General features: G+C 39.5%; 1 protein-coding gene across 1 annotated transcript in view; it reads left to right on the top strand.

Moving 5' to 3' along the window:
* The window catches only part of GALNT14 (polypeptide N-acetylgalactosaminyltransferase 14), a 335,202-nt gene extending 323,077 nt beyond the window's left edge, over positions 1-12,125 (top strand). The window contains exons 14-15 of the mRNA XM_069072142.1: positions 8,352-8,471; positions 11,285-12,125. Of these exons, the coding sequence (XP_068928243.1) occupies positions 8,352-8,471; positions 11,285-11,443 (279 nt within the window). The 3' untranslated portion in view covers positions 11,444-12,125. The remainder of the gene's footprint in view (positions 1-8,351; positions 8,472-11,284) is intronic.
* The last annotated feature ends 391 nt before the right edge of the window (positions 12,126-12,516 follow it).

The raw sequence follows: 12,516 nt of genomic DNA, 5'->3' as shown, positions 1-12,516 counted from the left end.
CTGGTCAAAGGATGGAAGGCTACAAACACACACACACACACATGCAGAGCTGGGCATAGAAATATATTAATTCACCAAGAAAACAGGAGGAAAAGGGGAGAAGGGAGAGGGGGAAATAAGGGGAAGGGTATAACAAGGGAGAGATTAGTCCTAAGCAAAACAAATGCTGATGAGCATGTACAAAAATGTTTATAGCAGCTCTTTTTGTGGTGGCAAAGAATTGGAAATCAAGGGTGCCCAGGAAATTAGGAAATGTTGGAAGAAGTTACGATACATAAATGTGATGGAATACTCTTGTGCTATGAGAAATAACAAAGGGAGTGGCTTCAGAGAAGCCTTAGAAAACAGGTATTAACTGATATAGAGTAAAGGCAGCAGAACCAGGAGGAAAACGTGTTCGATAACAGCAGTATTGTAAAGACAGAGAACCATGAAAAATTTAGAAATTCGATTGGCTGAATGACCATGACTCTAGAGTATTCATGATGAAACATGATGAATACATACCTCCTGAAAAAGAAGTGGTGGATTCAGGGTGCCGAGACATAATTTTTTAAAAATAGCCAATGGGGAAATTTGTTTTGCTTTACTATGTATGTTTGTAATGGGGTTTTGTTTTTTGTTTTTCTTTCTCAATTGGAAGGGGAGGAGATAAGAGGAGAGAGAATGTGGATTTTTGTTCATTGAAAAAAAATTTAATAGAATGGAAAAACAGAACAAACAAAAAGAAATGAAAATGGAATGAATGAAAAGGAAGGGCGTTGTGAATGTGACCAGCTCCCTACCCCATCTGCTGTTACTTGCTCCCACTGACTGAGGGTACAACTTCCACCCTGGCTGGACTCCCAGAAGTGTTCTCCCTCTGGTCTTGCCTTTGTTAAAGGATTTAATTTTTCTTTCAACAACATAGTAGTAAGTGTGTTGATGCCTATGTGCACTCATGGGAGTGTATACATATGTGCAAGAAGGAGAGGGGATACCAATAAATGATTGTCATTTGACCAACTTCCCCCAAGATAAAGATGTTATAAGAGAGCTTCAGGTCAGTTCCCTGTTGGATCTAAGCCAGAGGCAACACCAGATAGTGCAGGCACCGCTGTCTTCCTGGAGTCAATTTCTGACTCCAGGACTCATTTAATAAACCCATTCATCATGGGCTTTTCCAGGAAGCTTGACAAGCTGCAGAATGAGAATCGGAAACCTCTTAGACTGCAGGCCCTCTGCCCCATATCCTGGGCCAGGAGCACAGTTCCTTTCTTCCCTCCCTTCCTCATAGTGTGGCCACTGATCAATGTTTCTCAGGAGTGTGGTCAGGCTGAATTATGTAATTGCCAGTAAAGTACCTGCTGATGGGAAACCAAGTGTGAGGGCTGAGATCAGTGTTTCATGCATCTTTTCATACGGGCAGCCAACCAGACTTTGACAAATGCTGCTGGGGCATTCCCCCCTCACCCTAGTGGGAGTGTCCTCATTCCCTTTTTTTTTCCCTCTTTGAGACATTCAATCTTTGCCTTAGTTTCTCTCTTTGCTGTGGCTTCCATGAGAGGAGGAGAGATTAGGCAATGGGCTTGACTCAAGGTAAAATCATTCCAATATTTCATTTAATACTGGAGTCCCCAGAAGAGGCATCACAGTGATGTGTCCCCTCCCAGAAAAGGCCCTCTTCCAAAAACAGTCCCAAGTCATGATTAGAATTCTATTTGCCAGCTTAAATAAAAATCCTTCTCAAGCCAAGGATTCATCTTGACATTCTCAGCCTTCTCCCTGTCTTCATACCTCTGGAAGCAGTTCTGTGTGGGTACGGGTGTTAAAATGCTACTCAGCCTTTGGAGAGCTCCTTGGCACCTTCTTATGGGATACTGCCAACATGTAGGCTTCCCTACCGAAGCAGGCAGATCTAAAAGGGAAGCTGGAAAGGAATTGGGCACAAACAAAAACTTTGGATGTTTGGACTCTTGGGTTTCTCTTTTCTGACTGATGATTTATGGAAGATGCAGAATTAATTGTTATGCAGATCTCTCAAGAGGTCCCTCCGAGTATGAGTATGACCATAGCACTCCCCTACACTGGAGTCAATCCAGTAACTCCCTGTTACATCTAAGATCCTACATTCACTCTGTTAAATATTTAAAGCCCTTCACAACCTAGCCTTAACCCACTTTTTCAGCCTTATCACACCTTACTCCTTTCCAAGCACTGTAGTCAAACTGATCATCTTACAGAGCCTCATGCATGACATTCCTCACCCCCTTTCTCTGGTTGTCCTCCATGCCTAGAATATAACTCCCTCTTAACCTCTACCTCCTGGAATCCCTACATTCTATCACAGCTCAGCTCAAGCTATGTGAAGCCTTTCCTAACATCCCCAACTGCTAGTGACTTCTAGGGCAGCTAGGTGGTATAGTAGCTAGAGCTCAGGACCTAGAGTCAGGAAGACCTGAATTCAAATCTGTCCTCAGACTCTTACTAGCTGGGTAAGTCACTTAACCATGTTTGTCTCGGTTACTTATCTGTAAAATAAACTGAAGAAGGAAATGACAAACCACTCTACTGTCTTTGACAAGAAAACCCCAAATGGGTTCATGAAGAGTCTGATATGACGGAAAACGACTGAACAAAAATGAGTGACTTGCCCTCTAAAATTATTTTCTATCTGTTGTACATATCCTTAGGTTTGTACATACTAGCTCCCCCAAAAGAATATAAGCTCTTAGAGGAAAAGAATTTGTTTCACTTCTGCTTTGAATATCTGGCACTTGCTACAGAGACCAGCACATAGTAAGCACTTAATAGATATTTAGTGACTGATTAATTATTTGTGAATTTTTAAACCAAGGAACCCAGATTTTAAATCCTATCTCTTTTACTTAACTAAAGCTGTGTGGCAACTCTCAATCTCTCTGGGTCTTGGGTTTCCCATCTAAAAAAAGGTCAGGGTTGAAACAGATCACCTATCAGTCAGGTCAGTTCCAGGGCCTATGATCCAACACTACTACATGTTCCAGAAGATGTTCATATTCAGAGTCTAAGACCCCACATTGGGCTCTCTGACTTCCTACCCAGAGGCTTCTAGAACTGGGGAGAAGAAGCAAGAAAGAATACAGTTAGCCCATCATTTCAGTGACCTGAAAATCGAGAAGAAATTTCAGAGCTTGTGAGAAGGCCTAGGTTCAGAGCTGCTGAGGAAGACAGACCAAGTGAATTAGCAGCTTCTGGGTCCAGAGGTTCAATTTCTTTACTCAACCACTGTTTTGCCCTGTGACTTCAAATAAGTTATTTCACTTGTTTCACCATCTGTAAAATTGGAATTGTGAGGCTGTCCCACATCACAGAAGAGTGAAGAGAGTAAACTAAGAAGTTTTACAAGGGACCATGGCTCAGTGAAGCCTTATCCTGATGGGATAAATGTGTATTTTTGGCTTAACAGAATCATAGATTTGGAGTAACATAATTTCATGATGATGATGACGATGATGATGACCAATATCTATGTAGAAAGGGCAGACCAGTTTGGAGGCCTAAAGTTAGGATGAGGGACAGTGTCTCATAGATCAGGGTGCCTATAATGAGGGAGATCAAAACAATAAAAACAGCATATCCACATTGATTCCATGGGGCAAATGAATGCATATCAACACTCATACCTAAAGATCAAATAGACAAGAGAATCCACAGGTCAGAAGGTCAGGATCTGGGATAGCAGCAAGAATGGACATGATAGATAAGCCTGAGAATCAGACTGACTTATTATTCAAGAAAGACTTATTTGGCCAAAGCAACTTTCTACCCTGGATCCTGACCTGGCTGGAAAGAGCCAAGACCAGAGCAGTCTAGGCCCAGGGCTCATAGAGAAGAACACTTGAAAATAACTGGCTGAGCTGAGGAAGCAGTGACAAAATGAAAAATAGACCCTGCTCTCAAGAAACTTGCATTTTTATAGTGGGAACAATATCCTAGCCTTTATCCTTGAGCAACTTTTGCTAATTTTTCTTTAAAAGGTATTGAAACCATCCTCAAGACTTGCTTGGTTCAGGTTTTTGGTATCACTTCCTGGTAATTCAAGTACCCAAGGGTGACAATGGGCTACCCAGGAACAAGGGAGCTTTCCAGGCTCCAGGCCCTCTAGTTACATATCATCATGGAATTTCCTTCTCCTGTTATGGCTAAGCAAGTCTCTTTTTGTTAACTGTTTAAAAAATAGCTGACTGGGCAAGAAGTACATGGACTAAGAAGAGTTTATAGTTCCTGACAACTTCCTTTCCTTCATGTATGAGAGAAAGAGAGAGAAAGAGAGACAGAGAGAGACAGAGAGACAGAGACAGAGAGACAGAGACAGAGAGACCAACCTTGGGAAAGTCCATTCATGGGTTTGGGGGAAGAACCCAAAATGGCAGAGTGAAGCCAGAATTTTTGTCAAGCATTCCCAACACATTCTTCTGCAATTGAAAAAAAAAGCATGTGAAATTGAATTCTGAGTATATGTGCATATAGGCATATCATCTAAATTCTTGAAGAAAAAGTTAAATTAATTACAGGAGGAAATAGTAAGGTTATGCTAGTGGGGGACCTCAATTTACTTCTCTCAGATCTAGACAGATATAATTATAAAATAAATAAGAAAGAAGTGAAGAAGATGAATAGAATTTTAGAAAAGTTAGATATGATAGTTCTCTGGAGAATATTGAATGGGAATAGAACGTAATATGCCTTTTAAAAAAAAATTTGTACATGGCACCTTTACAAATATTGACCCTAATACAGGGCATAAAAGTATATGAACACAATTACAAAACACTTTTCACACAAATAAAAACATTCAAATAATTGGAAAATATGCTAATGCATAGACTGAGTCAATATAATAAAAATGACAATACTACCTAAATTAATTTACTTATTCAGTGTTGTACCAACCAAACCACTAAAGAATTACTTTATAGAACCTGGAGGATGATAACAAAACTCACCTGGAGGAACAAAAGGTCAAGACTGTCAAGGGAATTAACGAAAAAATAGTATGAAACTGGAAAGGAGAAACTAGACATAGACCAATATCTTATACTGTATACCAAGACAAACTCTAAATGAGTACATGATTTAAACATAAAGGATAATATCATAAGCAAGTTAGGGGAGCATGGAAGAAATTATCTCAAATCTATGGACTGGGGAAGAGGTCACAACCAAATAAGAGATAATATTGAGATTCACAAGGGGTAAAATGGATGATTTTAATTACATAAAATTAAAAAAATTTTGTACAAACAAAAAAAAAACACAGCCAAAATTAGAAGAGAAGGAGGAAACTGGAGAAGGGGGAGAGGGAATTTTGCAGCAGCAAGTTTCTTCAATAAAAGTCTCATTTCTCAAAAATACAAGGAAATGAATCAAATTTATAAAAATTTATTTTAAAAAATAGGAACCATTCCCCAACTAATAAATAGTCCAAGTATATGAACAGGCAATTTTTTGCGGAAGAAATCAAAGTTATCAATAGTCATATCAAAATACTCTAAAACATCAATAATTAGAGAAATACAGATTCAAACAACTTTGAGGTACCAACTCATACCCATCAGATTGGATAAGATGACAGAAAAGGAGAATAACATTCTGGAGGGGATGTAAGAAAATAGGTATAGTCATGTTGGTAGAGCTGTGAACTAGTTCAACCATTCTGGAGAATAGTTTAGAACTATGTCCAAAGGATTATAAACCCGTACATACCCTTATACCCAATAATACCACTATTAGTTTTATACCCCAAGGAGATCAAAGGACAAGGGAAAATATCCATTGGTAGAAAAACATTTATAGCAGTTATTTTTTTGTGATGTCAAAGAATTGGAAACAAGGGATACCCTCAACTGGGGGATGGATGAATAAGTTATGGTATATGAATGTGATGGAATATGTAGCATTATGCTATAAGAAATGAAGAAGATAGTTGCAAAAGAAAAAAAAAACATGGGAAGATATATGGAATGGTACAATATGGAGTGACCAGAACTAGGAGAATAATTTACAGTAACAGCAATATTGGAAAGACAGTCAACTGTGAAAGACTTAGTAACTCTGATCAATACAATGATCCATCACAAATCCAAAGGACTCATAATATAAAATGCTATCACCCTCCAAATTGTTGTTGTTTGCCCAAGACCCGATGGACATACAGTGCAGATTAAAGCATTTTTTCCCTTTATTTTGCTTGCTGTTTTTCCTAGAACATGGTTGATACAGAACATATATCTTGTATAACTTCATATATATACTGGATTGAATATGTCTTACCTTCTCAATGGGTGGTGGAGAGAGTAAAGGGAAGGAGAGAATTTAAAACTGAAAATAAAAAAATGTTTTAAAGAAGTTTTAAAAATGGAAATCAGCTCACCTTTCTTGGCTTCATTTTCCTCAGTATTACTAGATTGGGATAGATGACCTCTAAGGGTCCCTTTTAGTCTATAATCTTGGATTAATTATCTTAATCTCACCAGTGTAAAGAAAAGAAGGGGCAGTTCCCTGAATTATCCACATTTTACAAGAAGAAAGGAAGAATCTTGTCAGGGTTGGGTTTCCCATGTTACCCACCTTTGTCCCCATTCTCATCTTGCCAGAGAATTAAGAACAGTGAACCATTTAAAGAGAATTGAGGATTTTCACATGAAAGATATAGTATAAATATAACTATTTTCCTAGATAAATGACATAAATTTCTCTTCCTTTCAGACTGTCAGAAAATCTTTTACCAATCCTTAGGCTTAGCCCTGTGAAAAAGGGATTAAGGAGCTGAAATGCATCAGCTCGGAATTCTGAGAGATGCTGGATTGGATTTTCAGAGCACCTGGGTTCAAATCTTAATTATGAAGCTGGGTGGTGCAGTAGATAGAGTGCTTGGCCTAGAATCAAAAAGACCTGATTTCAGATCCAGCCTTGGACACTTCCTAGCTGTGTGACCTTGGACAAGTCACTTACACTCATTTAGCCTCAGTTTCTTTATGTGTAAAGTTGGGATAGTATTAGAACCTACCTCCCAGGTGAAGATCAAATGAGATAGTATCATATGGAAAGGACTTTGCAAAACTTAAAAATATGATATAAATGCCACTATGTGTTCTTATTCTTATTAACAATAGTAACAGTAATAGTAATAATCATATTTTTATGAGTATATGTAAATATTTAATCTTTTTTCTCATTTTCTTCATCTGTCAAAGAATAGCATTGTATTCTATGGCCTTTAAGTTTCCTCTAGCCATTAGTTCAATTAAATCCAGATCATAAGGACTTTGTACAATGCACTGTTCTGAATTCTAGATATACAAAGACAAAAAAGAAATTGTCCCTAACCTCAAGGAGCTTACATTTAACTACAGAGGCATTCAACAGTACATAGATAAATAAATGTAATTTTGTGGATAAACATTAACAACTGGGGAGTGAGATTGAGAAAGTCTCCCTTTATGAGATGGTACCTTCCTTAAAGGAAGATATGAATTCCAAGAGGCAATGGTGAAGAGAATATTCCAGTTTTGGAAGAGAGCCTGTGCAAAGATACAGAGGCAAGAAAGGGAATTCTAAGTTCAGAGATTAGAGAGTTGGCCAACTTTGTTGGGGAATAGAACATATGAAAGATAGTAATGTGAAATAAATCTAGAAAGATGGATTGAAGTCTAGTTGTGAAGGGCTTTAAATACTCAACAAAGGAGATCATATTTTATAAGAGAGGTAATAGGGAGCCACTAGAGTTTCTTCAGCAAGAGAGTGATGTGGTCTGGTTTATGTTTGAGAAATGTAAATTTTGCAGCTGTATGGAGGATATATTGGAAAGGAAAAAGACTTGAAGAGAGAGGAGGTGTGGGTTTATTTCCATTGATCTTTCTTATTTAGAGTGGCTCATCGTTGAAAGTCTCCCCCCACCACACCACCATCTTTTCCCCTTATTCTCTCATCTCTCTCTGTCTCTGTCTCTTTGTCTCTCTCTTCCTCCCTTTCCTCTTTTTCTCTGCTGTCTTTCTCTGTCCTTCCCTTTGATGAATACCTCTCAATATGTGACCCATTTCACTACTCAGAACCTTTATTTGGAGCAAGTAAATTCAAGGAAGGGATTGACTATTGCTAACTATTGATAGGGCTCTACATGCAAAGACCTTCCCAAACCCAAGTCTGACCCATCATCACTGTCGTCCTTACCACCATTTCCATCCCCCAGCCCCTCCTTTTCTTTCTCCTCCTCCCCTTTCTTTCCCTGCTACTTCTCCTGCTCTTTCTATTCCTCAGGATATTCCAGCCTTCAGGATTAAGGTGTTTCCAAATTTGAGTCCTCCTTCATTTCTTTCCCTTCTTTTCAGGAATGGGCTTATACCTATGCTCAGCAGATCTGCCAGCAGCAACTGTGTTTGTCGGTGCACATGCTTTTCCCAGGCTCTCAGGTGCAGCTCTCTCCTTGCAAGGAAGGAGATGATAAACAGGTGAGGGCCAAGTGGGTCTATTACAAGGCCTAGCAGTAATGCTTCAAAATATTAGGTTCTATATGACCAATGTGGAAATATGTTTCCATGATTGCACATATATAACCTATATCAGATTGCTTGCCTTCTTGGGGAGGGGAGAGGAAAGGAACAGAGGGAGAAAAATTTGGAACTCAAAAATTTGTAAAAATGAATGTTGAAAACTATCTTTACATGTAATTAGAAAAAAATAAAATACTATTTTATAGGGGAAAAAATATTGGGTTCTACCAGGGAACCTTGGTCATAGGCTTGGGAGAAGGAAAGGAAAGGAAAGAAAATGACAATATTAGAAAAAAGAAAGCGGGAAAATGAAAAGCTAGTGGGCATCCAATAGATGCTAACCCCACCAAAGGAGACTAAGAAGGATCTGTCAGAGAGACAGGAGGAGAACCAGGAGAAAATAGTGTAATGAAAACCCAGAAGAAAGAATATACAGGAGGACACTGTGGTGCACAGTTTCAAACATGGTCAAGAAAATTGGGCAATTAAGAGATTGTCTGTGACTTTGGAGACAACAGTTTCATTTGAGTGATGAGGTTGAAAGCCAGATTGCAAAGAACTAAGGAGAGGAAGCAAAGGCAGGTAGTGTAGACATTTTCAAGCAGTTTGACTGAGAAAGGGAAAAGAGATATGGAGAATAGCTTGAGGGAATTATAGGGTCTAGTGGAAGTATTTTAGGAATCAGAGAGATTCAGGCATGTTTTAAGGCAGTAGGGAAGGAACCAGTAGATAGGGAGAGATTGAAGATTAGAGAGAAGGAATGATTGAGGGCTCAATCTTCCAGAGAAGATGGGAAGAGATAGTATCAAAGGCACATGGAGAAAAAACTGGTTTTAGGAAGAAGCACCATCTCCTTATCAGATACTAGAGAAAAGGAAGAGAAAACAGAAAATGAGTTCAAGGTGTTTTAAAATGAAGAGAAAAGAAGGAGTTCAAGGCAAAAGACCTCAGTTTTCTGAGTAAAACAAGATGTGAGACCCTCAGCTGAGAGGTAGGGGAAGGTGGGATGTGGGAAGCTTGAGGAGAAAAGAGAAAGTTTGGAACAGCTTCTGTGGGTAGGGTGATAGGAAAATTTGGGTTCAGGTTCTACCCTCTGAATGCTTTCTGACTGTGGTTAAGTCATTTTATCACTCAATGGCTAGATAACTAAGACTCGAGTTACTGAATAGTTTCTGACCTACATTGGTATATGGAGTTGTCTAACCCTGTGGTGAAAAACACCACTAGAAATGGGGGCCACTCAACCATACATAGGAATACCTGCTGCTCACTTTTTTTTCCCTGGCCATTATCCCTCTTTTTAAATTTTAATTTATTTAATTTCTAATTTATGGAATAAAAGAAGCATTTCCATTGAGTGAATAAGTCATTTTGACTATTGTAAATACCTAAATTAACTACAAAGGACATATGAAGGAAGATGCTAGCTGCAGTTCAGAGAAAGAACTGATAGAAGTATGTATAGAATGATTTTATGCACTCACATATGTGTGTAGGTATGCACATATATACACATACATACATTCATACATACATACATACATACGTATTTGTATGTAATAGGAGCCATAGCTAGTGCAGGGAGGGGGTAGGGAAAATAAAGAAATTTACCTGTTACTCACATAGTGACTTAGAAAACCACGTATTAACCTTAACTATGTTCTGTTGTATTTTTATTTTTTTTAATTTTGTGTCATCTGAGGGCCTTGTGTTTGTCCCCTCTGCCCTAAACCAATAAAATTACAGGTTCAACCACTCTCCTCCCCTGCCCCCCAAAAACTGGTGATAGTAACGTTTGTATTACTAACCTCATAGGGTTGGAAACTGTAAATGTAGTATAAAAATGTATTGTTATTATGGCATAGCCCCTGTATTCAAGGGGTTTACAATCTAGGCACATGCTTATCAAAAGACTTGGTACTCTGGTGCTAAATGCTATTTTAATAAATGGATAATGGCTTTATGCTTCCTGGTTCCTCCCAGCATAGGATGCATTTGGTCTTGAGCACTGAAGGATGTGTCATCTTGAAGCTGGCACTTCACTGAATGCAAGCAGAAACTGAGTGACCTTTGGGCACCCAATTCTTTCGATCCCACCCCTTTCCTCTTCCTTTCCCCTACTCCCATCCCCCTGACCCATCGTAGAGAGAGCTCCTCATAGCAGAGCTACTCTGTGCAATCTCCATACCCACTATCTCCGTATCTCAGAGCATGTTGCAGTGTAAAAGGTTTGGTGTCTGGGGACCTGGGTTCACTACCTTCTCCACCTCTTAATCCCTACATGACCTTGGGAAAGTCATATTGGGGAAAACACATATCTCTAAGCCTCAGTTTCCTCATCTGTAAAATGAGGAGGTTGTATCTGATGATTTCCAAAGTTCCTTCCAGGTCTAAATCTCTTGTCCTCTCCCCCTCCCATCACCCATGCACTCGCTGATATAAAGTTTCTTTGAATGATTTTTTGTGAATTACTTTCCACCCCAAAGCCTATTCCCAGGTAAGAGATCTTCTGCTAATAAGCTTTCCTGGCAGACATATTGACTCGGGGTGTGTGTGTGTGTTTTAATTTTAAAAAAGGAAAACAACAACCTGCGCTTGCTTGAGCAATTAGTTGCCACTTTATTACTGTGTGAGATCAATTCCCTAGAAGGCCCCAGCCGAATCCCTTAAGCGTTTTTGATTAGGCCATAGCTCATGGAGCTGTTGATAGGGAAAAGGGTCATTAGTTAGCAAGATCCCAGCTCATTCTCTGTCCTCTTTGCTTTTGTTAGCGATGGGCTAAGTCCGGCCCCCGCATCAAGCACATGGCCTCCCGCCTCTGCCTAGATACGGACATAATGGGAGATGGCAGTGAAGACAGCAGGGAGATGGTCATCAACCCTTGCGAGACATCAGTCGTGAGCCAGCGTTGGGACATGGTGTTCTCATGAGCAGATCTCCATGGACAGACTCATTTGGAACCAACTCTGGGCAGGCATGAAGCACTTGCCCAGAAGGGAATAATTCAAGATATGGAAAACTGTGGGAGGCCTAGGAAGGCATCCTGGAGTGCAAGGTAGAAACAGAGCCACATGCAGAGAATAGGAGTGGCCCTCTCGGAGAGGATGGAAAAACAGATGACACGCTGAGTAGTGCCTCAGAGATCACAAGCTACAGGGGGGGAAAATCCTCTGTGTTCTCAACCATAATGATAATGAAATTCCTTCCAGCACAAGCTGGTGCCTTCTCCTGGTTCAGAAAGAGAGAGAGAGAGAGAGAGAGAGAGAGAGAGAGAGAGAGAGAGAGATTTGAAGTTGCACATTTGTTGTTTGTTTTTATTTTCCTTTTGTTTTCCCTTTGTAACAGAAACAGAGCCAATGGGGAAACCTCTGGGTGTTTTCTGGCTGCCATGACACCGGAGATGAGGAGGGAGAGCCGTTTGCAGACCAAATAAAGACTATTAGAAGTCAACAGATTCTGTTTGTATATATGGACAAAGCTTTGACTTGTGCTAGGAAAAGATGTTGTTAATGCAGTGAAATTTCCATTTACCAGGATATTCTGGGAATGGGATGTTGTGATTAATTGGATGATCTGATTTCCTGCCTTAGTAAAGAGACTATATTCTGTTTAGTAAGCAGAGTCTACCGAGTATAATTAAAGCTGCCTTGAATTCAGAAAGCCCTCTAGTACACATATGCACCACGATGAACCTCAATCAATTAATCAACAAGCATTTATTAAATGCCTACTATAGGTACTCTGGTACTCTTCTAGGCCCTGGAAATACAAAGGCAAAAGGAAATAGTTTCTGCCTGTTGGGACTTTATATTTCATCAGGAAACAACGTTTATACATACAAAATAGATACAAGGTAATTTTTTGTAGGGAGGGGAGGCACTGTAGCTAGGAGATCAGGAAAGGCTACATGTAGAAGGTGGTACTTAAGAGCTTTGAAGGAAATTAGGCATTTTAAAGAAAAAACAGAGGTGAAGAGAGAGGGTGTTCCAAAACTGGGAGGTGG

The sequence above is a fragment of the Petaurus breviceps genome, unplaced genomic scaffold (genome assembly GCF_028583685.1).
Source record: "Petaurus breviceps papuanus isolate PSGF00001 unplaced genomic scaffold, PetGlider_PUasm1.0 90845, whole genome shotgun sequence".
Lineage (NCBI taxonomy): Eukaryota > Metazoa > Chordata > Mammalia > Diprotodontia > Petauridae > Petaurus > Petaurus breviceps.
This window is presented reverse-complemented; position numbering and strand designations above follow the sequence as displayed.